Genomic DNA, 26,135 nt, shown 5'->3' on the forward strand with positions numbered 1-26,135 from the left:
GAGGAGGGGGGAACTGGGACCCCCGCCCTGCCCCCTGGGGCACAGAGTGACCTCCCTGAGCCAAGGGAGGGGTAGATCCTCCCTCCTGCACCTCACGCACCTCCCAAACACCCCTCAGGGAGGAACCCCAAAACGCAGAGCGTCCCCGGGCGCTGTCCGGGCAGTCCCAAGAGGAGCAGGACATCGGGAGCCCCTCAGGGACGTGTCCAGGGCAGTGTGCGGAAACTGAGGCACAGAGCCCCCCGAGCAGGATGGTCCCCCAGATTCCAGGTCCAGCCAGTGTCCTCATGTCCCCAGCTGTGTCCCTGCCAGTGCACTGGGGACAGCGCTGTCCCCCTCTGCGGCCCCGTGCCAGGCTGCTGCTGAATAATTGAGGAGCATAGGCAGGCTGGTGCCACGGGCTGTGGCAGCTGGCAAAGCGACACTTGTTCCCAGGAAGGGGACAGGGAGGGGACCTGGGACCCATTTCCCTCTCCTTTGCTCTGCCCCACTGCCAGCGATGGCTCCGGGAGCACTGGGGATGCACTGGGGGCTCGATCCCACCAGCCAGGGTGGCAGTGCCATCCTCTGTGGGGCTGCTGTCCCTGCTGTGAGTGACCACCCCGTGTCCCAGCCCGTGTCCCTGTGACAGTGGAGACATCCTGGGGGAAATCCCCAGGTCCTCATGTCCCAGTGAACATCCCAGGACAGCTCCCTATGGACATCCTGGAGCAGGTCCCCGTGTCCCCGTGTCCCCAGGGACGGCACTCACATCTGCCTTCTTGAACTTGGCCTTCAGACTCTTCATGGTGTCTCAGCCTCAGCCCTGTGGCACCTGCTGGGGGGGGATGGCCACGCTCGGGGGTCTGTCCCTGCCTGGGGACAGCTCAACCCCGCCGGTCCCGCTGCTCCCAGCCCGTCCCGGCGCTCCCAGCGCAGTGCCCGGAGCCGGGGATTGTGTTACGGCCTCGGCTGCGGTTACAGCCCCGGGCAGCCGGGGGGGGGGGGGGGGGGGGGGGGGCCGGGCTGTGTTTGGGGAGGGTCTGCGGGGGTGCCATGACCGGGGACAGGGGACACGGCCCGGGGGTGCTGGGCCCGGATGGTTGGCACCAAACACCCCCTCCCCACCTTGGTGGCACCTCTTATCCCGAGCTGACATCCCCTGGTTCTGCCAGCACCCCTTGCCTATCTCTGGCACCCCCGGGCCGGGGGTTCAGTGCAGGGTGGGCAGTGTGAGGGCAGGCTTCGGGCACTGTCGCGATACTGTGAGGGCGGTGTCAGGGCACTGTCAGGTTACCGTGAGGACAGCCTCGGGGCACTATCGCGGTACTTGGAGCACAGTCTCAGGGCAGCGCCGTGCCCGGCGGTGCCGGGGCGGTGCCGGCACACGCTGAGGGCAGCCCCGCCTTGCCCGGCTCCAAGATGGCGGCGGCGGCCCCGGGGCGTGTCCCGCGGTCCCGGCCCCGCCCGGCTCTTCCGGCCGCGCCGCGGCCGCGCCGATGGCGGTGAATTACGCGGCCGGGCTGTCTCCGTACTCGGACAAGGGCAAGTGCGGCCTCCCCGAGGTGAGCGCGACACCGCCGGGTGAACCCCGGGTGAACCCCGGGTGAACGCCGGGAGCCTCCGCCCGCCCGCCCGGGCCCTCCCGCGGTGTGCGGGCCCTGGCGCGGCACGGCGCGTTCCCATGGCAACCGCGGCCTCGGGCCCGCCGGGACACCCGTGGGGAGCGCGGCACCGGGGAGGGACCGAGCCCTTTGTGTGTCCCCAGCGCGTCCCCTCCTTGTCCCCCTGCCGTGGGTGTCTGTCCCCGGACTCGCCGTGGCTCTCCCGTCCCCCTCGTGTCACCCCCAGCTCTCTCCTTGTCCCCCCTCCATGGCTTCCGTGACCCCACCCAAGGGCTCCCCCCTTCTCCCCCCTCGGCTCCCGTCCGTGTCCCCCTGAGCCCTGGAAGTTCTTGGGAAGCTTAAAACGGGGTTTGGGGGGGAGCTCGGGGACACTGAGGAGCCTGTCCTGAGCCGAGGGGATGGTGAGGGACACACAGGGTCCTGTCCTTGACCCTGTCCCCAGGAGATGGGGCTGGAGAAGCATCTCAGGAATTAAATCCCGTGCCCAAACCAGCGTCTCGTGTCCCCACCTCCATGGCTGCCATGTCCCTCGCTGTCCCTCGGCCCTGCCCTGTCCCCAGAGCCGGTGGCACTGCTGGTGACAGCTGGGGCTGAGCACACGTGGGGTGGCCCCAGGTCTCTCCTGGAGCCCAGCCTGGGCCAGCTGCCTGTCAAGAGCAACAAACTCCCTGTTGGTGTTGGGTGTTGCCAGCCCTGTCCCTGCACGGAGACACTCCAGACAACGTGGAGTCTCTCTCATTAAGTGTTTCTGTCGTTAAGGAATGCAAAATCTTTCATGGATAAGGAGGAACTGTGGGTTACTGGAGCTCCAGAATCATGGAATCCCAGAATAGTTTGTGTTGAAGAGACCCGAAGGATCATCCAGTGCCACCCCTGCCATGACAGGGACACTTCCACTGTCCCAGGCTGTTCCAAGCCCTGTCCAACCTGGCCTTGGACATTCCAGGGATCCAGGGGCAGCCACAGCTCCTCTGGGAAATCCATTCTTGCTCATCCTCACAGGGCAGGATTCCTTCCCTATATAATCCATACCCACATATCTCCATCCCACACTGGTTTTTGTCTTTTTCCCAGATTTTTGACCCTCCGGAGGAGCTGGAGCGGAAGGTGCAGGAGCTGGCAGAGCTGATCCGGAGCTCCTCCAATGTGGTGTTTCACACAGGGGCAGGGATCAGCACAGCCTCAGGCATCCCTGACTTCAGGTACAGCCAAGGGCTGGGAGGGTGGCACCTCCTCTGAGTCTCTCTTCCTTGCTGGAAAGCTCTGATTGAATCCAGACCTGCCCCATCCCTGCTGTCCATCCTGGATCCAGCTGCAAACACCGTTTTCCCTCTTGCACATCTCAGCTGTTCCCACAGAATCCCCACGTGTGTTGTGTTTGCATCAACCCCCAGGATCCTGCTGATCCATGAGCTCTGCTCCCATGGATGGGGCACCTGGGAGGCTGAGCTCTCCCTTCCTGCTCTTTCCAGGGGCCCCAATGGTGTCTGGACCATGGAAGAGAAAGGGCTCTCCCCAAAATTCGACACCACCTTTGAGAATGCCAGGCCCTCCAAGACTCACATGGCGCTGCTGGGGCTGCAGAGAGTGGGAATCCTGAAATTCCTGGTCAGCCAGAACGTGGACGGCCTGCACGTGCGGTCAGGATTCCCACGGTACTTTCCCAGCCCCGCTCAGGGGGTTTGATTCCCAAGGAATCTCTGCCCTGTCTGATACAGGGAGGGGAAGCTGGAAGGGGATAAACCAGCTGGAATTTAGAGGAGAGAGGTTCTGATCCAGAGGGTCATGGAATTAAATCAGCCTTGGTTGTTGCTCTCTAGAAATGCTTCCAGGTGCTGTTTGTGCGCAGGAAAAACAGAATCGTAGAATCCCAGAATGGTTTGGGCTGGGATGGACCTAAAGCCCATCTCATTCCCCCTGCCATTCCACACCTTCCACTGTCTCAGGCTGCTCCAAGCCCCATCCAACACTTGTCCCCGTCCAGGTCCTGCTGGTTGTAGCTCCCAGGGCCGAGGCTCATCCCGGTTACGGCACTGCCGGAGCTCTCGGAGCTTGGGCTACTTCAGTTTGCTTCAGTTGATTCTCTTGAGAGAGCAGAAAATCAGGGCCAAAAGGGCCCAAAAGACCCTTAAAGAGCCTTTTTTTCCTTGATAATTTTGCCAAACCAGGGGGAGTCCCACGGTTGGAGCTGCTCTGACTTACCTGGGCTCTGCTTCTCTCAGGGCGAGGTTGGGATCCCACAAAAGATTCCTGAGGATCCAAGGGATTCCCTCTGCAGGGAGCTGTGATGGGAGCTGAGGGTGGGAGAGCTCCACTCCCTGTGTGGAAGGGACTCAAGTGGCCGTGGCAGAGTTGTCCTCAGAGGAACCTGAGCCTCTCCTGAGCCTCGTGACAGCTGGAGCTTTGTCCTTCCCCCTTTACAAAACCCATTCCCAGCACTTAAGAGCAGCCAGCAATTGTCTTGGGAGGGAAATGTGCTCGGAGCTGCTGGGAAAGGGGAGGGGAGAGCAGCTGAGTTCAAGGAAGAAAACAAAATGAAGGGAGTCACTGAGGCTTGAAAGATGCTGAGTGTGACGCTGATACCTCTGGTGTTTTATGCTGAGGGAGGGGGTGCCCTGGTACAGCTTTCCCAGAGAAAATGGGATTTTGGAGCTGGAAACAAGGATAGAAAGAGGAACAGGCCTTAAGACAACATTCTCAGGCACAGGGTGGGATTGTTGGGGTGTCTGTGCAGGGCCAGGGGTTGAACTCAGTGATCCTTGTGGATCTCTTCCAGCTCAGGATATTCTGTGATCCATGGGAACAGTCAAGGATAGGGCTTGGAGCAGCCTGGGGCAGTGGGAGGTGTCCGTGCTCATGGCAGGGGATTGATCTTTTAAGGTCCTTTCCAGCCCAACCCATTCTGTGATTCCACGAGTTAGGATGTGGCTGAGGAGCATGGATGTGTCCTTGGAGAAAGTGCCTCTCACAAACACCTTCAGCCAGAGCTGCCTCCAGGGCATTTCCTGTCATTACAAGCCCCAAGTCCTGAGTCTTGCTCCCAGCCCCGTGTTTGTCTGTTCAAACTAAACAACCATGGGAAAAGCATAGGGAATGAGGACAGAATTCCATGGTGCTCCCACAGCCTGGAGCCACTGGCTCCTGTTCCAGTTCAGCCCAGCTTTGCCTCCCAAACGAAGCCTGTGCTTGACTAAGCTGAACTGGGGCCAAACTGGGGGAAGTCAAGTCAGTCCTGTCTCATGCAGCCTGGGGGAAGTTCCCAGTCAGTGTGGGGCTCTGAGGAAAATAAGGAGAACATGGCCGTGTTTTCCTCTGGCTTCTACTCTGAGCCTGAGGGGAATTTTAGGAAAAACAGGTGTCAGAGGGCTGAAACAGCACAGGGACAGACAGGAATGTCGGGTGCTGGAAAAGCAAAGATCTGGATGCTCCCAGGAGCAGAGATTTGAGTGGGTCAGGAGCTGCAATCAGTGCTGCAGATGGAAACGTTAAAATTAAAAGGCCAGGACCTCCCTCAGTCCCTGTTGGGGGATGAACCCATCCCCTGGCAGAGCTGGAATACAGGGAAGGTTCCTGGGGAGAAGGTAGGGCTCCCCACAGGGCTCCCCACCCTTCCCCAGCTCATCTGTGCCTTTCTCCCACAGGGACAAGTTGGCCGAGCTCCACGGGAACATGTTTGTGGAAGAGTGCGTGAAATGTGGGAAGTACGTGAGCCCTTGGGGGTGGGGCTGGGCTGGGATTTCCATCCCGGGATGGGGCTGGGCTGGGATTTCCATGCCGGGATGGGGCTGGGCTGGGATTTCCATGCCGGGATGGGGCTGGGCTGGGATTTCCATGCCAGGCTGCGTCAGGGGGCACTCCAGCCCTCGCTGAGCCCTCCATGTCTCCACAGGCAGTACGTGCGCGACGCCGTCGTGGGCAGCATGGGGCTCAAGCCCACGGGGCGCCTCTGCAGCGTCACCAAGGCCCGGGGGCTGCGGGCCTGCAGGTAGGGATCCCTGCTGGGATGTGGGATGGGGGGATCACCCAACAGCCCTTTGGATTCAGGAGAAGCTGCCCAAGGTGCGGGAAGATCTCTCTGGGTGCTCTCTGCGCCTTCACAGTGGGGACAGAGAGGGTGGGACAGGCTCTGGTTGTTGTCCCCTCTGCCAGGGCAGCTCTGCTGCCTGTTCTGCCTTTTCCAGGGAAAACCGTGGTCCCTGTGTGTGTTTTCCAGAGGGAAGTTACGAGACACTATTCTGGACTGGGAGGATTCCCTGCCCGACCGTGACCTGACACTGGCAGATGAAGCCTGCAGGTACTGACACCCTGCTCAGAGGGGAGCAGTTCCTTCCCACCCATCCATGCCCTGGTTCTGGATTTCTCCTCCTCCCTGCAGGAAAGCCGATCTCTCTGTCACCCTGGGGACCTCTCTGCAGATCAAACCCAGCGGGAACCTCCCACTGATCACCAAGAAGAGAGGAGGGAAGTTGGTCATTGTCAACCTCCAAGCAACCAAACATGTGAGTGAGCGTCCTACAGCTCTGCACTGCTCCCTTCCCCTCCTGTCCCCTGTTCCAGGCCCATCCCAAGTTTGTCCCTGAACGTTGTCCCCTCCCAGGTGGCCTCTCTTAGCAGGCAAACAGGCTGGGAGTCCTGGGTTGGAGGGTTTAAACCTGCAATTCCTGCTAAACACGTAGAGATGGCAGGTAAATATTAGAATCGTGGAAAGGGCTGGGTTGGAAGGGACATTAAAGCTCATCCCATTCCCTCTCCCATGGGTAGGGACACCTTCCACCATCCCAGACTCCTCCAAACTCTGTCCAGCCTTATCCAAGCAAGTCTTAGGAGCAGAGTAAGAGCTCAGCCTGGAGCCTGCTGTGTTCTCTCAGGGTTTACAGCCCGATGGAATGGCCACACACACAGAGCTTGTGGAGGGCATGCTCAGCTCCTGCTCACATGTTGGTGCCCCAATTGTCCAAAGTCTGTAATGCCCAGAGCTGGGGGTTCCTGGGGATGTCACCAGAGGTCCCTCATGCCTGTCACACTCTGTCCCTGCCTCTGTGCCCGTGTCCCTGCCCACGCCCCGGAAGAGCCCCAGACTCAGCTCTTGTCCCACAGGGAATGAATGACACCCCGGGGACACGGCCCTGTCCCCGGGAGGGGCCGTTTGTCCCCTGAGCCGTGTCCCTGGTTTGTCCCCTGAGCCGTGTCCCTGCCGCCCAGGACCGCCAGGCCGACCTGCGCATCCACGGCTACGTCGATGAGGTGATGACCAAGCTGATGAAGCACCTGGGGCTGGAGGTGCCCGAGTGGACGGGGCCGGTGGTGGTGGAGAGCTCGGAGTTGGCCAAGGCTGAGCTGGTGAAGGCTGAGCAGCTGCAGGGCCGGCTGAAGGAGGAGCCCCTGGGCCAGCACAATGGCACCACGGTGCCGTGTCCCGGGAAGGCGCCGCGGGAGCGCCGGGATGGGCTCAAGCTGGAATGTCCCAGCCCGGACACGGGGCCGACGCCGGTGAAGAAGATGAAGGTGGAACCTCTCCTCACCTGACCTGGACTGTCCCTGTCTCACCTGGGCTGCTTTTCCTACCGACTTTTTTTATACCCTTAAATATTGTCCCTTTTTTTATGTCAGTTTTAAATATACTTGAATTGTGGTTCATGGAGCAGCTGCACCCACAGGCCTCGAGAGGGTCTTGCACAGAGAAATTGCTCCCTGGGAGGGTGGTGAGGCCCTGGAATGGAATTCCCAGAGAAGCTGTGGCTGCCCCTGGATCCCTGGAAGTGTCCAAGGCCAGGCTGGATGGAGCTTGGAACACCCTGGGATAGTGGAAGGTGTCCCTGCCCATGACAGGGGTGGCACTGGCTGGACTTTAAGGTCTCTTCTAACCCAAACCATTCTATGAATCTCTAATTCCACATCACTTGGTCATGGAAGGGGACTGGTGCTAGATGGATCCCAGTTGGACTCAGGGCTGGGAGCTGTGGGAGGGTGCCCTAGCCCCAGCTCCAGGTTGGGCATGGCTGTGTGTCCCCTCTCTCCTGGGCCCCTCATGACAGCTGGGCTTGAGGTTCCCCTGGCCCAGGGCTCCTTGAAACCTTGTGGGTCACCCCATCTTAAACTACAGCAGGTGTATTTTTTCCAAAATATCTTCTTTTTAGAGATGAAAATAAAATTCAAAAATCAAAAACCAAAACAAAACCAAGAACAAAACCAACCAGTTGCACCATCAGCAGCCAACCAGGCCAGGGCCCGTGTTGCTTCCTCTGCCCCATCCTGAGTGACCCCATGTCCCTTCCAGAACTCCCACTGTGCCAGGGAGGCAGGAACAAACCCTTCTCTCCCAGTAAGGCCAGTGGGAATCCGTCTCCTCTTCCCAGTTCACAGAATCCAAGCAAAGCCAAGCAGGTCCAGCATCCCGGGGCAGATCCTGGAGGGGTCCCCCAAGGGCTTGTCCTGTAGGGGATGAGGTGCTGTGACCCCATGGCACCCCTGTGCTCCCTGCTCTGCTAAAGCTCCTCCACTGGCTCCAGCACCGTGGGCCGGCCGTGCCCGGGCTCGGACCAGCCCAGGGGTGCCAGCCCCGGGTGTGGCACGGTGCCATCCCCTGGCATAGCATGGGCCTGGTCCCCGTCCTCATGGCTCAGCCCCTCGGTGGCCGATGCTGCTCGTGTTTCGTTCTGGAGGGAGCCTTTGTCCGGGTGTGTGGGGAATGTGCCCTGGAAAGCCTCGTGCAGGGTCTCGTGCAGGGTCTCGTGCAGGGTCTCGGGGGTCTCCTCCAGGGGCTCTGACCACAGCAGCTCCGGGGGCTTCTCCTCCCAGGCCTGGGGCTGGGTGTGAACCACGCGGGAGGCAGCGGCGTTGTGCAGGGACCTGGAGAAAACTGAGCCCCACGCAGGGTCAGGGCCTGGGCCAGGGCCCTGAGGGTCTGTCACAGCTCTGGCTCAGCTCAGAACAGCTCAGCACAGCCCTGGCATGACCCTGGCACAACCCAGCACAGCCCAGCTCAGCACATCCCAGCCCAGCTTAGCCCAGCCCTGGCAGAGCTCAGCCCAGCCCTGGAACAGCCCAGGACAGCTCAGCTCAGCCCAGGACAGCTCAGCTCAGCCCAGCCCTGGAACAGCCCAGGACAGCTCAGCTCAGCTCAGCCCAGGACAGCTCAGCTCAGCCCAGCCCTGGAACAGCCCAGGACAGCTCAGCTCAGCTCAGCTCAGCTCAGCTCAGCCCTCACCTCGCACAGGCTTGAAGTCTCCGTTTGCCTCGGCCTTGCTGGGGGAAAAGGGGCTGATGGAGGGGAAGATGATGAGGGTGAAGGAAAGCAGCAGGACCTGGGGACACAGGGGACATCACTAAGCACAGCAGGGGAGAGGGACCAGGAGTGGGCTCACAACTGGTGGCAGAACCAGGAGTGCATCTATTCCTCTATCCCTCCCTTCTGGTTCATGTCCTACCAGTGCACTTCCAACCATCCCTCCATCCATCCAGCATCAAATCCATCCATCCATCCATCCATCCATCCATCCATCCATCCCTCCATCCCTCCCTCCCAGGCCCCACACACCGCCAGGCAGGTCCCTGTCTGTGCTGCCTTGTTGCTTGACTGAACCACCACGGCCTGGAGCTTCTTGAGCTGCTCCAGGAGGGACCTGGGAACAGGGAGAGCCCATGAGCCCTCAGCCCAACCGTTCCCACCCCATCGTGTCCCCATCCCCTGGAACACCTACGAGTTCTGCTTCTCCAGGTGCAGGACCTTCCTCTGCAGCTCCTGGTTCTGGGCCGTGCACGCCGACATCCTGGGACAGGGAGAGCAGGATGGGGTCAGGGGACAGCTGAGGGGACTGGCAAGGAGCAGAGTGCCACCCCAGGGGTGTGTCACCATGCCCAGGTGAGGGGCTGGGCTCTGTACCTGCTCTCCAGCCCATCAATGTATTCCTTCTTCTTCTTGCGGCTCTCCTGAGCCGACTGCTTGTTCCGGATCTTCCTCCTGATCTTCTTCAGCACCCGCTCCTCGTACTGGGGGAGACACGGGGGGTCAGGGCCACCAGGGCTAGGACCCCCACTCCACACCCTCCCCAGGTGTCCTGGCACCCACCTTGGTGAGGGGCAGCTGCGTGGGCAGAGTCAGCCCCTCCTTCGCCAGCAGCTTCTTCTCATCCTCCGTCAGCACCAGCTCCTGGAAGTGGCCCTGGCTTGGCCGGAGCAGGGAGCCAGGAGTCTGTGGCTGCTGTGGGAACGTAGAATGGTGACACCTCTGGGTGGGGGTCACCCCTCACCTGGCCCTAGGGACCCTGCCTGGGACCACGGTGAAGGTGCCTTGGGCCAGGAAGGGACAGGGATCATAGACAAGGACCAGGAAGGGAAAGGGAACAAGTGTGGGACAGGGATGGGAATGAGGGCTGAGCAGGGTCCAGGAAGGGACAAGGCTGGGGACAGGGAGTGCTGGGGACACAGGGACAGGGACTCACACTGTCAGAGCTGCCCGAGAGCAGCAGGTCCTTGACAGTGAGGGCACAGGATGCAGGCGGGGGGACCACGGGCAGGTCCTGGCTCTCCTCCAGGAAGAATCCAGGGTGCCAAATGTCTGGGTGAGGGCAAAGTGGGGCTGTCAGCAGTGCTGTATCCCCACTGGCCCCACTGTCCCTACTGCAAGACCCTCCCCCTGCCACGGCCCCAGAATCAGGGTGACTTGCTGCCCAGTCCAGTGTCCCTGACTCTGTCCCCCCAAACTGTCCCTCTGATCCTGCCCTAGTCCCCCCCAACACCAGTCTGCCCAGTTCACCCCAGTTCCCAAGCTCTCTACACTCTCCCTATCTCCTCCCTAGCCCACCAGACTTCCCAGTTCTTTCCAGTTTCCCCCAACTCCCTTAATTTCCTCACAATCCCCCACCTCCCTCACTGCTCTCAGCTCCCCAGTGTCCCCAGTCCCTCCAGTGCCCCCAGCCTGGTCCTTTCCCAGTGTGGCTCACCCAGGTCAATGGAGACCTCGGGCTGCAGAACCCCAGACCCCGCCGGGAGGGGATGGGCCTGGCAGGGGTCATTGTAGGGGTTCAGGACCTCTTGGGGACCCCCATCACAGCTCCAGGGAGGGCTGTCGTGCTGGTCAGAGGGGGCATCCTCGGACACCCCGCTGTCACTGGTGGCCGGGGACCAGCTGGACGAGTCTGACACCGAGTCCCTGGAGCCCAGGATGGAGCTCAGGAAGTCGTCACTGTCCGGGGCACGCTGTGGGGACACGGCACCGTCACCAGGAGCAGCCATCCCCCGGGGTGTGACATCCCAGGTGTGATATCCCAGGTGTGACCCAGCAGGGCCGAGGTGGGGCGGGCTCCGGGCCCGGGGCTCACCCTGTCCTGGGGCCAGGCTCCCGGCGGTGTCCCCAGCTCCAGCCCACGCAGGATCCCATCCTGGTGGTCGAAGAGGAGATCCAGCAGGTCCAGGCTCTCGAGGCTGCCCGCACTGGAGGCCATGGCTGTGGGGTGGCAGGGTCATTGCCCAGCCCAGGCCCGTGGTTGCCCCCACAGCCACCCCCACACGAGCTGCAGGGCCCCAAGGACACCCCAAGTCCTGGGGCAGCTCAGTGGGAGCAGGGCCATGTTGGGATTCACCTGGAAAAGCCCTACAGGTGCAGGATGGGATGTAGGGGCTCCAGGCATGGCAGTGCCCCCCATTCTTTCCAGCAGCTCAAATTCCCAAATCCTCCAGTTTTCCACCCAGAGCAGCCCAGCCAGGGGGTTCCCTCCTGGAGATGACTGTGCTGGAAGTGCTGGTTAATCATTTTGGATGGCAAGTGGAGGGGAGGGGACTGCAGCCACCGGCCACCCCAGGGAGGGGACTCGGTCTCTCACTGCTACCCCAGGCTTGAGACCCCAGACTCAGAGAGAACCACTGGGCCAGCTGACCATTAGCCCAACTGGCCAATCAGCCAACTGACACCTCAACTACCCAACCAGCTGACCCACTGACCAACTGGTTGACCAGTCGATCAATTAACTGATTAAGACACAGACCAAATGGTCAACCTGTTGGCCAAGTGACCAGTGGATGGACTGCCCACACAATCAGCCCACTGACCAATGGACTGACCAGTCAACTCTCTGTCTGATTGACCAGCCAGCCCTCCACCAACCAACCTCAATGTCCTCCAAGCCACTTGGGGACAGTTGTCATTACTTGACATTTGTCAAGGTGGACACGGGACTTTATTGCACCCTGTTCTTCACCCTCAATCCCCTCAGTGAATCCTGGGGGCCCCATGGGATCGCATTGAGTGATGGCAGCCAGGACATACCTGAGTGAGATGCCATGGATTGTCCTCTCAACTCTCTCTGAGCACAGGTGTGTGTGGTAGACAACAAGCCCGGCCTTCACCCTCCTCCTCTTCCTCCTCCGTTGTGATTCCCTGACCCGAGTGGCAAAGTTTAAACTCCAACTGCACAGAAATAACATCCCAGATTGCAAAATGTCCCAGCCCTGATTGGGGCCATCGGGGTTCGATGGCAGGGCTGCCCCGGGGCTGGACCCGTAACTCATTAGCCAAATGTTTTTGTGCTCCTCTGCCAAGCGGGGCAGGAGGGGCCAGAGCTGCCGAGCAAAGTCCAGGTGCTATAATTGTCCATGAACCTTCACCCACTTTTGGGGACAGTTTCCCTTTTTTCAGACGTCTCGGCCTTAATCACAATCGATTAAGTGTGTGAGGGCAATATCCAGGGATGTTGCCTTGGACTCTATCATTTATGGCTTATCAAAAGAACCCTTGGTGTCCTGTGGCTCTGCCTGGAGAGAGATCATTGACAAGGGATGGAAGGACAGGACACAGGGAATGGTTTCCCACTGACAGAGGGCAGGGCTGGATGAAATATTGGGCAGGAATTGTTCCCTGGGAGGTTGGGGAGGCACTGAGATGGAATTCCCAGAGAAGCTGTGGCTGCCTCTGGATCCCTGGAAGTTTCCAAGACCAGGTTGGACACTGGGGCTTGGAGCAGCCTGGGACAGTGGAAGGTGTCCCTGCCTATGTCAGAGGTGGAATGGGACGTGTTTAAAATCCATTCGAACCCAGACCATCCTGCGATTACTACACGAGTCCCTCAAGGCTGTCTCGGGGTGATGGCTGTACCAAACCCTCATCCCTATGCAGGGAGGGGAATCAGCACAACACCAGCACCCCATTCCCTCAAGGAACCCCACCGCAGCAGAGCCTCGGGACCCCCGGAGCCCGGGCACAGGGAAGGGACGGAGCTGAGTAAGGCTCCGTGTGCCCCAGGCGTGGCGCTGGGACAAGGCCACGGCCCCTTATCGGCCGCCCCACGGCCTCTGCCCGGGCAGGCGGCGGCTGCTCCCTGCTTTATGGCCCAGCCGGGACCGGGCAAAGGGCGCCCGCCCGGTGCCGCCACCTCGGGGCCCCTCCTCGGGGGTCCCGAGACCTGGGTTCAGGAATGGAACGGGATAAGAAGAGCAGGCAGGGTCTGAGTGGGGGGGGGGGGGAGGGGGGCGGGCTGCTACCCGTTGCTCGGTCACTAATTAGTGACTATTTAATTAACGCTCCATCCACACATCCGCTGCACCCCCGGTGTCCCTCTTGAGGCACCGCCGCCATCGCCGACTCCTCCGTCTCCCCCTCAGCGAAATCTCGCGAGACTCCGCCCCGCCGCGCGCTCTTAGGCCCCGCCTCCCCGGGCCTCGCCCCCTATGCCGGCACAGGGCCCCGCCCCCCGGGCGTTCTGCCCCCGCCCCACGGAGCCCCCGGTCCCGCCCCACGGAGCCCCCGGTCCCGCCCCACAGAGCCCCCGGTCCCGCCCCACGGAGCCCCCGGCCCCGCCCCACGGAGCCCCCGGTCCCGCCTCCGTAGGCCCGACCGTTGCCCCGCCCTTCGACCCCGCCTCGGTTCCGGCCCCCGCCCCGGTTTCAACCCCGTCCCCACCCCCAGGCCCGTCCCTGCTCCCGATTGGCCCGCGCTGGCCCCGCCCCGGCCCCGCCCCCGCGCGCCCCCGCGCCCGGCCGCGCCCCCCCCCGGCCCCGCAGGCGCGGCCCGGCCCGGCCATGCCGGCCAAGAGGAAGCCGGTGCTGCCCGCCCTCAACATCGCCCCCAGCGCCGCCGAGGGGCCCAGCCCCGACGGCTCCGCAGAGTGAGTCAGGCCCGGCCGGGACCGCCCCGGCAGCGGGGTTGGGCCTGGGGGGGACGCGGGGCCTTGGGGGGGGTCACAGGGCCTGGGGGACACCGGGCCTGGGCTGACCGGGGAGGCCGGGACAGAGCGGGCACCGGGCCTGGGGGCTCGGGGCACGGGACGTGGGGACCGCCGGGAAAGGAGGAGGAGGAGGAGCCGCGACAGGTTTGGGGAGGCCTGGGAAGGTCTGAGGGGGGATCGGGACCAGGGTCGGGGAGAGCAGGGAGGGCCTGGGGGAATCGGGACGGGTCCCGGGGAGCTGGGACAGGCCTGTGGGTCAGGATGGGCCCAGTCTGGGGTGTGGGGGGCAGGTGAGGGGTCAGGGAGGCAGAGCCGGGGGAGAAGGGTGAGGGTTGGAAGGGATGGGCAGGGGGAGGCTGCTGTTTGCAGGGCACAGCTGAGTCCTGGGGGGTGCAGGGCCCAGGCCTGGAGCGGGAGGGAAACAGGCCTAGAGATCCAGGTTGGAACTGGGATAGGGATCTGGGGTCTGGGTGGGACTTGGGGCAGCAGTGGGGGCTTGGCAGATGGGACATATGGAGTGAGAGGTGGTGGGGGGGGGTACGTGGGGGTGCTGGGTGGAAGGGATGGGGTGAAACCCTCCCAACACGTCCCCCTGGGTGTGGGTGAGGGGACACAAAGGGGTGGCAGCAGCCGGGACAGAGCAGCTGCAGCTGGCACAAACAGTGGGAGCTCGGCAGCAGGTGCTGGGGGAGCACAGACCCCCCTTTGTGCTCAGGATTTGGGGTGGGGGCTGTAAGGGAGCTGCTGGACCCCATGGAAAAAGTCCTTCTCATGTTACACAGCCAAAGCCGGGCTTGGCTCCCCAGGACAGGGAGCGGCGTCTGATGCTGCCTCTTTAATGACTGAAGGATTTTCCTGTTCCTTGGCTGTCCCAAAACACCTGACTACTCCAAAGCTCCTCTCCAAAGGGGCTGTATGTGTTGGGCAGGGGCTTTTCCAGGTCTCTCTGTCCAGGTGATCCCGTTATCAGGGGCTCAGGACATTTCGGGGGATGCTTTTCCATCACTTGCCTCCACTTCCCTAAAAACCAAACCCTCCTTTCCCTGGTGCTGACCATCTCCCATCTCCTCCTCCCCTCTCCAGGGCTAACCTGGTGGACCTGCAGAAGAAGCTGGAGGAGCTGGAGCTGGATGAGCAGCAGAAGAAGCGCCTGGAAGCTTTCCTGACACAGAAAGCCAAAGTGGGGGAGCTGAAGGACGATGACTTTGAGAGGATCTCAGAGCTGGGAGCTGGCAATGGTGGGGTGGTCACCAAAGTGCAGCACAAGCCCTCAGGGCTCATTATGGCGCGGAAGGTAAGAGGAAATGCTGGGCAGCAACTGGAGCTCTCCCTGGCCCTGGGAGGGCTGGGTTTGGTTGGATTCTCTCTGCATTTGCACCTTCACCACCTCACCTGGGTCAGGAGCAGTGTCCTGGCTGCCCCCAGATGGGTTCTGCATGGAGCTGTCTCCTTTGGGAGAGGTTGCACTCTCAGTGACAGATCCCTGGGCTCTGGAAAACTGGAGTTTATTTGTTTCCCAGTTCTGGTGGATGAAGTGTCTGGAATTGGATCTCCTGAGGGTTGTAGGGTGTTGCTGAGGTGGGCTGGAAGTGGCAGTGGGAAGGATGAGTTTGGCACACGCATCCCTCATCCCTCAGCCCCATTTAACACATCCCAAGCAGGGACAGAGGTTCCTCTCAGAGTTGGCTTCTTTAGGAACATCTTCTGTGGTGCCACCGAGTAGAAAATCTGGACCTGCCTCTTCTGCCTGCTGGGAGAGGCTGTGCTTGGCAGGAGCAGCACAAGCACTGCTCTGCCTCCTCCAGAGTCTCTCCTCCCTCCTGCTGTTGGGATCATGTAATGGTTTGGTTGGACGGGGCCTTGCAGCTCATCCAGTTCCATGGGCAGGGCCACCTTTCACCAGCCCAGGGTGTTTCCCTCCCCACTCTGCTCTGACCCCATGTGGAGCCCCAAAAGCTGCTGCTGGTTCTTGTGCAGAAGCGTCACAGGGGTTTTTTCTTTTCTGTGGTTTCCTTGATCTCGGAGCACCTTCTTACAACACCTCCAGAGCTTGTGAAAATGTTCCTGGCTGCTGACTCAGAGGGGCTGAGATCAAACTCCTGACTCGTCTTTCCACGGTGTCCGGTGCAATCCCGGTGCCTTCCGTGGCTCAGGCAGCACTGAGCTCTGCCTCCAGCATGGAATCCCACACTGGATTGGGTTGGAGAGACCTTAAATCCCATTCAGTGCCACCCCTGCCATGACCAGGGACTCAGGCTGCTCCAAGCCCCAGTGTCCAGCCTGGGCCCTCACCTCCATGCCAGCGTTTATTCCCAATATTCCATCCATCCCTGCCCTTTGGCAGTGGGAAACCATTCCCTGTGTCCTGGCACTTTATCCTTAATATTAATTTGCAAATAGGAAAAATTCTTCTCCAAAGCAGCGCCTCCTTTGAAGATCTCCTTCCTTCCCAGCACTTGGGGCTGCTCCTCATCAATTCTTTTGCTTTCCAGGAGTCACACCTTGCCTGTTTTTCTGTTTTGGCAGCTGATCCATTTGGAAATCAAACCTGCCATCAGGAACCAGATCATCCGGGAGCTGCAGGTGCTGCACGAGTGCAACTCCCCGTACATCGTGGGCTTCTATGGAGCCTTCTACAGTGATGGGGAGATCTCCATCTGCATGGAGCACATGGTGAGCCTGTTCCTGTCCCAGCTCCTGTTCCTGTTCCTGTCCCAGCTCCTGTTCCTGTCCCTGTCCCAGCTCCTGCCCAGGCTCCTGTTCCTGTCCCTGTCCCAGCTCCTGTCCCAGCTCCTGCCCAGGCTCCTATCCCTGCCCCAGCTCCTGCCCCAGCTCCTGTTCCTGTCCCTGCCCCGGCTCCTGCCCTGTCCCAGCTCCTGCCCCAGCTCCTGCCCAGGCTCCTGCCCCTGTTCCTGTCCCTGCCCCTGTTCCTGTCCCTGCCCCAGCTCCTGTCCCTGCCCCAGCTCCTGTCCCTGTCCCTGTTCCTGCCCCTGCCCTGCCCCCTCCCAGTCCCCTCTCCCTGCCAGCTCAGTGCCTTGGGCCACTGGCAGCTCCTTGCTCTGGCCACTCTGCTCCTGCTGGGAGCCACACATTCCTGCTCAGGCCTCAGAATGAGGGAGACAGCGACTTTTGGGAAGCGGAAGCAGAGGTTTGAGGCTTGGCCAAAAGGAAATGTTGCCAGCCCACTGCTCTGCAGAGCCTGCTGAGAGGCTCAGTGAACATATTCTGTTGTTTCTGGTGGAGAACGATGTTACTTCTCCTCCAAATCAGCACCATCTTGGCACTTGCACTGATGGAAGGAAGCAAAGAATCAACAGCAAGAAGCAGAGCTGTTAAAAAAACCAGTTTTTAATGATAAACCTGAGCTCAGATCACCAGATCTCCCTTTTTTTTTTGGCTGGAAAAGGAGTGTGCTCAATGCTGTTCACCCACCACCTGCTGCCCTGTACATCCAGCTGCTCTGTTTTCCTGCTGGGAATTGCTGTGTTGGTCATTCCCATGTTCTTTATTTCAGGATGGGGGCTCTTTGGATCAAGTGCTGAAAGAAGCCAAAAGAATTCCTGAGGAAATCTTGGGCAAAGTCAGCATAGCAGTGAGTGCTGGGCCTGCTCAGGCTTCCAGGGGGAATTTGCTGGGCAGGGATTGGGAGTAATGCCTGGCCTGCCCTGGGAAGCTTTTTGTGTTTCCCAGTCCTGGAGCCTGCACTTTCCTGGGCCAAGAGGCCAGAGCAGAGGGGAAATATTCCCAAACCCTTTCCCCACTTCCAACCCCTCTGGATAATGTTGGCTTCCCCTCGAGATTTGGGAGGAGCTTTTACGGGTGGCTCACCTAAATTTTTTGTTGGAATTGGGGATAAACTGCAAACCCTGAGGGACGTGGGCAACACAGGGCAGCTCCCCTGGAAGCTCTTCCCTGAGCTCTGCTCTCACCCAGCCTTTGGATTCCCCCCAGGTTCTGCGGGGCCTGGCCTATCTGCGGGAGAAGCACCAGATCATGCACAGAGGTGAGAGCAGGGCCCTGAAAATCCCCACCTGCAGTGCCAGGTGTCACCCAGAGCCACCTTCACCCTCCCCTCTCTCGCTGTTCCCAGATGTGAAACCCTCCAACATCCTGGTGAATTCCCGAGGGGAGATTAAGCTCTGTGATTTTGGGGTCAGCGGGCAGCTCATTGACTCCATGGCCAATTCCTTTGTGGGAACTCGGTCCTACATGTCTGTAAGTTCCTTCCACGTGGGGTTTTTGGGTAATTTGGGTTCATCTCAACTCTGTTTCCATCCCCATCTGGTTCACAGGGACACTTCCCACTGTCCCAGGTGCTCCAAGCCCTGTCCAGCCTGGCCTTGGACACTTCCAGGGATCCAGGGGCAGCCACAGCTTCTCTGGGAACCTGTGCCAGGGCCTGCCCACCCTCCCAGGGAAGGATCCTGAGGTCTGAGCTGCTCCTGTATTTTGGGAATGGTTATTCAAGTGCAGTTATAGTTAGACAGGGGCTATTTAAAAATCCTGTTCCCTCTGCTCCCAGGCCCTGGCTCCAAGCTGCCTCAGAGCTGCCAGTGGGAATGACTTGCATGGATTGATTTATTTCTGATTTTTTTTCTTTTATTTGCCATATCCTCGAGTGGATTTTCTGCTCCTCTGATTCCTCCTGGGTGTTAACAGGAGCGAGCAGAAAAATACATTTTTGTGGATAAGTTGAGTTCCTTAGATTTTAGCCCACAGGGAAATAAATTCCTGCTGGGTGTTCCAGACTCCCAAACACAAGTAGCTGGGAATGCTGCTGAGTTGGGAGTGTGGATTAGATGCTCCAAGTGCTTTTTTCTGCACATCACCCTTCTTTTCCATCCCCTTTGCACATGATCCTTCTGGGACTGTCCTTTCCCTGGAGAGCTGCCATGGAGAGGCCTTTGGGATGTTACAGAATTCCAGAATGCTTTGGGTGAAAAGGGACCTTAAATCCCACCCAGTGCAACCCCTGGTGTGGCAGGGACACCTTCCACTGTCCCAAGCCCCAATGTCCAACCTGGCCTTGGACATTTCCAGGGATCCAGGGGCAGCCCCAGCTGCTCTGGGAATTTCACCCTGTGCCAGGGCCTGCCCACCTTGCCAGGGAACAATTCCTTCCCAATATCCCATTTATCCATCCCTGCCTTCTGGTAGTGGGAAGCCGTTCCCGGGTGTCAATATCCCATGGCAATGGGTGTTCCTGTGCTCTGGGGGACAGCATTCCATGTCACCCCCCCCATTCCTAGTGCCCTGAGTGCCACTGTCCCCATTCCCAGTGCTCTGGGTACCTTTATCCCTGTTCCCAGTGCCATTATCCCTGTTCCCCCCCGTTCCCAGTGCCCCATCCCCACTCCCAGTACCATTATCCCCATTCCCAGTGCCTCACTCCTAGTGCCTTTATCCCCACTCCCACTGCCCTGAGTACCTTTATCCCCACTCCCAGTGCCCCATCCCAGTACCTTTATCCCCACTCCCAGTGCCCTGAGTACCTTTATCCCCACTCCCAGTTGCCCATCCCCACTCCCAGTACCTTTATCCCCACTCCCAGTGCCCCATCCCAGTACCTTTATCCCCACTCCCAGTGCCCCATCCCCACTCCCAGTACCATTATCCCCATTCCCAGTGCCTCACTCCTAGTGCCTTTATCCCCACTCCCACTGCCCTGAGTACCTTTATCCCCACTCCCAGTGCCCCATCCCAGTACCTTTATCCCCACTCCCAGTGCCCTGAGTACCTTTATCCCCACTCCCAGTGCCCCATCCCCACTCCCAGTACCTTTATCCCCACTCCCAGTGCCCCATCCCAGTACCTTTATCCCCACTCCCAGTACCTTTATCCCCACTCCCAGTGCCCCATCCCAGTACCTTTATCCCCACTCCCAGTACCTTTATCCTCACTTCCATTGCCCCATCCCAGTACCTTTATCCCCACTCCCAGTACCTTTATCCTCACTCCCAGTGCCCCATCCCAGTACCTCTATCCCCACTCCCAGTACCTCTATCCCCACTCCCAGTACCTCTATCCCCACTCCCAGTACCTCTATCCCCACTCCCAGTACCTCTATCCCCACTCCCAGTGCCTTTATCCCCACTCCCAGTGCCTTTATCCCCACTCCCAGTGCCTTTATCCCCACTCCCAGTGCCTTTATCCCCACTCCCAGTGCCTTTATCCCCACTCCCAGTACCTTTATCCCCACTCCCAGTGCCCCATCCCAGTACCTTTATCCCCACTCCCAGTACCTCTATCCCCACTCCCAGTACCTCTATCCCCACTCCCAGTACCTCTATCCCCACTCCCAGTACCTCTATCCCCACTCCCAGTGCCCCATCCCCACTCCCAGTACCTCTATCCCCACTCCCAGTGCCCCATCCCAGTACCTCTATCCCCACTCCCAGTGCCCCATCCCAGTACCTCTATCCCCACTCCCAGTGCCCCAGCCACCCCTGAGCCCCCTCCCTGTGCTCTCCCCCCAGCCCGAGCGCCTGCAGGGCACGCACTACTCGGTGCAGTCGGACATCTGGAGCATGGGGCTGTCCCTAGTGGAGCTGTCGATCGGAAGGTACCCAATCCCCCCGCCAGACTCCAAGGAACTGGAAGCAATTTTTGGCCGTCCTGTGGTGGACGGGGCGGAGGGAGAGTCCCCCAGCATCTCGCCGCGGGCCAGGCCCCCAGGACGCCCCGTCAGTGGTAGGGGCTGTGGTGTGCATCGGCAGCAACGCTTCCATGGGGGCTGAGCGGGCTTGGGGTGAGGCTGGGAGAGGAGCCTGGGCTGGGAATGTTTGTAGGGAAGTCAAGGATGGAGCCAAGGCCGTGCTCCGGCACCAACCCACCCCGCCGCGGGTTTGTGGGGTTCAGGTGGGAGCGTGGGGATGGGTTTGGGGTCTGTTGGAGATTCCTTAGACCCTCCTGTGTCCCGCAAAAAGGCTCAGCCTCTCCTGCTGTGGGCCTGTAGGGGTTTTTGTTCTTCAAAACAAAAAACCTTGCCCTCCAAGGTCTGGGGCCAAGGGGCAACACACCAAAAACACTGGTCTGGCTTTGGATGTCAGCCAGCTCGATTCCCACGTCGGCACAGCTCGGATGTGGCTTCCTTGGACAAGATGGTTTGAGGGACGCTGTCACAGCTCCTTGTGCTCCTCAGGCTTTGCCTGTGCTGCCAGCAGGTTCCTCTCAGGCCTGAGGCAGCTTTTTGGGAAGAGCTTTGCTGGGAGCTCTCACTGAAGTACCAAACAGCACCAGGATTCCAGGGAGGCTCTGCTGGAGCCGTTTCCTTGGGAGCAGAAGTCTCTGAAAGTGCTGCCAGCCAACCAGAGTAGGATGGTATGGTGCTGTCCAAACATTCCAAGCTGGGAAATAAATCTGGACTGGAGCTCTGGTGAAAGAAATCCAAATTTTGGGGATGAACTTGATTTCTCTTTAAGCATAACTCAATTCCACCAGGAGTTGCCTCAGCCTCTCCCAGCACAGCTCCCCCAAAGTTGTGTTTTTCACCCCAAACTGAGCCCTGAGCACCCTCTCAGCACCATCTGTGTCGTGTCACCCCCCAGGCCACGGGATGGACACCAGGCCTGCCATGGCCATCTTTGAGCTGCTGGATTACATCGTTAACGAGGTGGGTGTTTGTTTTCTCAGGGCTCTGCTGGGATTCCTGGAGGTTCCCCAGGGATGTGCCAGCTCTGCTGAGTCAGGGTGGGATCTGCAGAGTTTGGTCAGTCATGGAATCCCAGGATGGTTTGGGTTGGAAGGGACCTCAAATCCCACCCAGTGCCATAGCAGGGACACCTTCCATGTCACAGGGTGCTCCAACCCAGGCTTGGGCACTTCCAGGGATCCAGGGGCAGCCACAGCTGCTCTGGGAAATCCATTCCAGGGCCTCCCCACCCTCACAAGGAGGAATTTCTTCCCAAAATCCCATCTAAACCTTCCCTCCTTCAGCTTAAGGCCATCTTCCTTGTCCTACCCAACTTGCAAGGACAGCCCTTACAAGTGGAAAGGGCAGCTTCCCTTTCCAGGGTGATGGAAAATTCTGATTTTGGGATTGTTCCGTCAGACATAGGTACGGTCAGAGCTGGGATTTGTGAGGTTGGACTTAGGATTGGGATGCTTGGTGATTTGGAATGGCAGGGAAGAGTTTTCCTGGCTGGAAAAGTAGCGAGGATGAGAGTGGCTGTAGAGCACAGCTCCCTGACACTGCAGCTGACACTGATTTTTGGGCACAGTAATAAAAGAGTGGTGCAGGGACCCCTTTTCCTTCTCTCCACAGCCACCTCCCAAGCTGCCAAGCGGAGTCTTCACGCAAGATTTCCAGGAGTTTGTAAATAAATGGTGAGGAATTCATCTCCTGGCTGAAAGTGGAGGCCTGGACCTGCTCCCTGACAGCTCTGCAGCTCCACCCTCTGTGTTCTGCCTGATCTCTCTCTCTCTCCCTCCCTGATCACACACTGTGCTGGGAGCTCCTGCCTGGGGAAGGGTTGGAATAGAAGCAGTGTATCCATGGGGCTGCTGAGCAGGACCCCAGCTCCTTCTAAATCTGAGCCTGGCAAGGGGGGGTGGAGCAGATCCTGGGGCTGAGTCACCCCATGGGCACAGGGATGCCCGAAGGTGCTGCCAGACACTGGATATTACAAAAATCCCAAATTCCTGCCAAGCTTTAAGGCCTTTTCCTGGGTCCTCTCCCAGGATCCTGAGGGGCTTTGGGTGAAGCTGGAGCTTCTCCAGCCTGATCCCCATGTTCCCACAAGGAATCTCATGTTGGCTTCACTCTCTTCTCATTTCAGCTTAATTAAAAACCCAGCAGAACGAGCAGATCTGAAGATGCTGATGGTGAGTGAGGAGAGGATTTTTCTCCTGCACTGGGGTGGCATCAGCTCTGCCAGCTGCTGCCCCATCCCTCTTGTTCCAAAGGCTGGGAATTCCCAGGCTGAGCTCAGGATGAGGCAGATGGGGCTGGGCAGAGGGAGGGACTGATCCCCTTGATCCAGAGGTAGTGCTGGAATGTGCTGGCAACTTGTCCAGACTCTGCTGAGGTGCCTGCGACAAACCTGGCTCCTCACCTGGGCAGGTGGGTGGCACTGAGGGCTGGGTCCCAGCTGTGCTGTCATCCCAGAGATCCAGCTGAGTCCTGGGCTGGAGGGGAGGGGGGATTCTGCCCTGGTCAGGTGAGATGCCACCTGCAGAGCTGCCTCCAGCTCTGCTCCAACAGCAGCAGGACCTGGAGCTGCTGGACAGAATCCCGAGGAGGCCACAGAGCTGCTCCAGGGCTGGAGCCCCTCTGGAGCCAGGCTGGGAGAGCTGGGGGTGCTCACCTGGAGAGAGAAGGATCCAGGGAGAGCTCCGAGCCCCTGGCAGGGCCTGAAGGGATTCCAGGAGAGCTGGCGAGGGACTGGGGACAAGGGATGGAGGGACAGGGCACAGGGAATGGCTCCCACTGCCAGAGGGCAGGGCTGGATGGGATACTGGGCAGGAATTGTTCCCTGTGATGGCGGGAGGGCTGCAAGGAGCAAATGTTTTCCTCAAATCCTCTTTCCCTGCGTGACCCAGATCTTCCCCTCCCTCTCCAGGGCATATCCCACAGCACAGGGCTGGCTTTTTGGGATCTGGGATGTTCCTGACCATGTTTTCCCTTTGCTTGCAGAGCCACACGTTCATCAAGCGTTCCGAGGTGGAGGAGGTGGATTTTGCGGGCTGGCTGTGCCGGACGCTGCGGCTGAACCAGCCCAGCACTCCCACCCGAGCTGCCATGTGAGCCCAGCCTGGCACTCCTGCCTCTGGCACCGCTTCCTCTCCTCCCTCCACGGCAGAACTGCCCCTCCTTCCTCCCTCCCAGCCCGCCGAGCCCCAGAGCCAAAGCTCCAGCCCCCAAAGCTTTGGAGCCCTGGCAGTGGCTCCATCCTCCGGGGCTGCCCGGTGGGGTTGGTCCTTAAGGGTGTGGGGGTGTTCCAGGCCTCTGCTCCAGCTCTGGAGCTCCTGACACTTGGGAATTGTGGTGCTGCTTATGTTGGTTTTTTTTTTTTTTCTTTGTTTTGGGTTGTTTTGTTTTGGAAATGTGTTCACTCGGGTTAAAAGAGAAGGTGTGAGGTGGTGTGGGGATGAGGGGCTGGGCTGATGATGCTTCACCTCCTCCCTGGTTTTCTTCCTGGGCTGGAGAATCAGTGGGATCAGGAATGGAGAAACTCTGTGTAGGGTGGCCCAGAGCAGTGGCACTGTCCTGCCTGGAGCCAGGGCTGGGCTCTGGGCTGGCCCTGGCCATGGGGGCAGAGCAGAGATCCCTGTTTGCCTGGTTTGCTTTTTAAAGGGTTCTTTTAAAGCCTGGCCTTGTCCCGTGCTGGATGTTCAGGGGAGGGGCTGAGGGGGATGGGGATGGGGATGGGGATGGGGATGGGGATAGGGATGGGGATGGGGATGGCTCCCACTTTTCAATGTCCAGGTGAGAGGAGAATGAGGATTTTCCTTCCCTGGAGAGGTGGAGCAGAGCCTGGGGGTCCCTGTCCTGATCCCATCGGGGGCACAGGGAACCCTCCAGGCTGCAATTTTCCCCCCTCCAGCTGCCTCCGGCCCATCCCGGGGGTGGCCTCAGCCATTGTGGACGTGGCTGAGCTCCAGGATTCCCTGTTGGAGCCCCCTGGCCAGGGATGAACCCACCCAGAGCCGCCTCATCCCGAGCCCACATTGTCCCTGCATTGTCCCTCCCATCAAGGACCTTACAACCCCCCAGGCCCCGAGCCCCTCCCTTCCCACCACGTGGATTTTGGGGTGAATCATTCCCCCCCACCTCCTCCTCCTCCTCCCCCACCACGTGTGCTTGGCAGCTCCTGAGTCCCCCCATGAGGATTTGGGAAGTTTGGTGGGAATTTTTTGGTGTTTTTTTTTTTTTTTTTTTGGTTTGTTTTTTGTTTTTGGCTGTTTTTCACCCATTCAGGCTGGCAGCTGCCATCACCCTGCCTGCCCTGGGTCCCCACCATGCCAGCCCCCCCCCCCTCCCCCCAAATTAACTACCAGGGCTGGGTAACCCCAAATCCCTCATCCCTTTTCCTTTCCTGTTTTCCAGCACAGGACAAAGGCACTGACCTGCCTGGGGCCAACCACGTCCCCAAAGGGGGGGACACCCCAATTTTTTGGGGGAAAACACCCCAGATTTGAGGGTTCTGTGCTTGCTGGCTCAGCTCATGCCTGGCCAAGCCCCCCTAGAGCTGTGGGGTGCTCGATGTGATGGATTTTGCCTCTTATTTTATGTGGGAAGCAGGGAAGGTTCTTCCAGTTTTGGGCTATTTTCCATAAGTTTTGATGCTGGGTTTTGGAGGAGGAAAAGGAGGAGGAGAAAAGCGTGGATGGAGCAGTTTGGTGGAGCAATTAATTTTTTTTTTTTTTCTTTTTTTAACTCGAGATTTTCATCATGGGGGGGGGGGGGGGGGGTGGCGAAATAATAAATAAACGGCACTTTACATTTCCAGGCGGTTTTTCTCCTCGGATATGCTCCGGGTGGTTTTAACCCTTTTTGGAGCCGGAATTCCAGCCGGGAGCGCTGCCTCCGGGAGCTCTGGGATGTGCCCGTGGCTCTGCTGGGATGCTCTGTCCAGCGGCTGCCTCCAGTGGAAGCGGGAGCCACCGGAATTCTGGCACGAGGCAGCCCCGGATGGGATGGATGTGAAATTCAAGGACCTAAAATCCAGTTGGAAATAGCTGGGGGAGGAAGAGGGTGTGGAAAAATATTTAGGGATGTTCAATATTTGGGGTGAGCAGGAGCTGGGAGAAGCTGGAAAAATCCAAATTGAGCCCAAAACGGGAAAATATTTTGCAGTTTTTGTGCTGTGAACGATTCAGGGGGTGACAACAGCACGGTGCCATCCCCAATTCCAGGTTCCTGCAGTGGCATTTTTGGAGGTTCCATGGTGCCGTCCCCAATCCCACGCTCCTTCTGGGGAAATTTTTGGGGTTCCCGTGCTGCCATCCCCAATTCCAGGCTCCTTCTGGGACATTTTTGGGGATACCATGCCATGGTCCCCGACTCCAAGCTCCTGTGGTGCTGATTTGGGGAGGTCCCGATTTTGTTTTGTTTTTGTTTTTTTTTTTTTTTCCCTGGTGTTTTGGGGTCCCCCACGTTTCTGGGGTGGTCAGGATGGACTCGCTGCACCCCTGGGAACTGTGCCAGGTTTCGATGGTGCCAGCTGGGAATTGTGGGGGGGGGGGGGGGGGTCCCTTGGGGTCCCCGGGGTGAGGGTGACCACGACCCTTGTGTCACATCAGGATTTTGGGGGTACAGGGAGGAAAATGTGGGGGGCATACCCAGCCAGGCTGGAAAAGCCTGGATCCCCAACTCCTGTTGGTTTTTTTTTTTAGGGTGCAGTGTGGGGGTTTGGGGTGATCCTCCCCCCAC

At 59.5% G+C, this 26,135-nt stretch overlaps 3 protein-coding genes across 5 annotated transcripts; 2 read left to right on the forward strand and 1 right to left on the reverse strand.

Annotated features, from left to right (window-relative positions):
• The first annotated feature begins 1,478 nt into the window (after positions 1-1,478).
• Positions 1,479-7,187, forward strand: SIRT6 (sirtuin 6). Of its 2 annotated transcripts, XM_062509918.1 has the most exons (8): positions 1,479-1,544; positions 2,679-2,806; positions 3,077-3,259; positions 5,246-5,305; positions 5,494-5,589; positions 5,818-5,898; positions 5,980-6,103; positions 6,807-7,187. In XM_062509918.1, the coding sequence occupies exons 1-8, from the start codon at positions 1,479-1,481 to the stop codon at positions 7,128-7,130; spliced, it is 1,062 nt and encodes a 353-aa protein (XP_062365902.1). In that variant the 3' UTR covers positions 7,131-7,187. The 2 variants fall into 2 exon arrangements, with proteins under 2 accessions (XP_062365902.1, XP_062365903.1); XM_062509919.1 differs by lacking the exon at positions 3,077-3,259.
• A 902-nt stretch (positions 7,188-8,089) lies between these two features.
• Positions 8,090-12,212, reverse strand: CREB3L3 (cAMP responsive element binding protein 3 like 3). The gene is made up of 10 exons (XM_062509915.1): positions 11,869-12,212; positions 10,925-11,049; positions 10,547-10,802; positions 10,046-10,161; positions 9,673-9,804; positions 9,487-9,593; positions 9,305-9,373; positions 9,142-9,226; positions 8,812-8,908; positions 8,090-8,463 (listed from the first exon to the last, which is right to left on the reverse strand). Exons 1-10 carry the CDS (start codon positions 11,882-11,884, stop codon positions 8,090-8,092), a joined length of 1,377 nt encoding a protein of 458 aa, XP_062365899.1. The 5' UTR covers positions 11,885-12,212.
• Positions 12,213-13,592: 1,380 nt separating this feature from the next.
• On the forward strand, positions 13,593-24,095 carry MAP2K2 (mitogen-activated protein kinase kinase 2). 2 transcript variants are annotated; one of them, XM_062509916.1, is made up of 11 exons: positions 13,593-13,702; positions 14,846-15,056; positions 16,289-16,435; positions 17,277-17,354; positions 17,714-17,765; positions 17,853-17,977; positions 20,239-20,452; positions 21,310-21,374; positions 22,026-22,087; positions 22,540-22,585; positions 23,397-24,095. In XM_062509916.1, the coding sequence occupies exons 1-11, from the start codon at positions 13,617-13,619 to the stop codon at positions 23,505-23,507; spliced, it is 1,197 nt and encodes a 398-aa protein (XP_062365900.1). In that variant the 5' UTR covers positions 13,593-13,616; the 3' UTR covers positions 23,508-24,095. The 2 variants fall into 2 exon arrangements, with proteins under 2 accessions (XP_062365900.1, XP_062365901.1); XM_062509917.1 differs by lacking the exon at positions 22,026-22,087 and having other exon boundaries at positions 23,397-23,474.
• Positions 24,096-26,135: the final 2,040 nt, after the last annotated feature.

This window comes from Cinclus cinclus, chromosome 28, assembly GCF_963662255.1.
Source record: "Cinclus cinclus chromosome 28, bCinCin1.1, whole genome shotgun sequence".
Lineage (NCBI taxonomy): Eukaryota > Metazoa > Chordata > Aves > Passeriformes > Cinclidae > Cinclus > Cinclus cinclus.

What these genes read in the sequence shown, in the direction of transcription:
- SIRT6 (XM_062509918.1), top strand. Translation starts at nt 1,479, where the DNA reads ATGGCGGTGAATTACGCGGCCGGGCTGTCTCCGTACTCGGACAAGGGC. An exon ending in TCAGGCATCCCTGACTTCAG is followed by an intron (nt 2,807 to 3,076) that starts GTACAGCCAAGG and finishes TGCTCTTTCCAG; the next exon opens with GGGCCCCAATGGTGTCTGGA. An exon ending in ACCTCCAAGCAACCAAACAT is followed by an intron (nt 6,104 to 6,806) that starts GTGAGTGAGCGT and finishes CCTGCCGCCCAG; the next exon opens with GACCGCCAGGCCGACCTGCG.
- CREB3L3 (XM_062509915.1), bottom strand. An exon ending in TCTCGGGCAGCTCTGACAGT is followed by an intron (nt 9,805 to 10,045) that starts GTGAGTCCCTGT and finishes ACGTTCCCACAG; the next exon opens with CAGCCACAGACTCCTGGCTC. An exon ending in AGACAGGGACCTGCCTGGCG is followed by an intron (nt 8,909 to 9,141) that starts GTGTGTGGGGCC and finishes CTGTGTCCCCAG; the next exon opens with GTCCTGCTGCTTTCCTTCAC.
- MAP2K2 (XM_062509916.1), top strand. Translation starts at nt 13,617, where the DNA reads ATGCCGGCCAAGAGGAAGCCGGTGCTGCCCGCCCTCAACATCGCCCCC. An exon ending in TGGGCAAAGTCAGCATAGCA is followed by an intron (nt 17,355 to 17,713) that starts GTGAGTGCTGGG and finishes GATTCCCCCCAG; the next exon opens with GTTCTGCGGGGCCTGGCCTA. An exon ending in CAGGAGTTTGTAAATAAATG is followed by an intron (nt 22,088 to 22,539) that starts GTGAGGAATTCA and finishes TTCTCATTTCAG; the next exon opens with CTTAATTAAAAACCCAGCAG.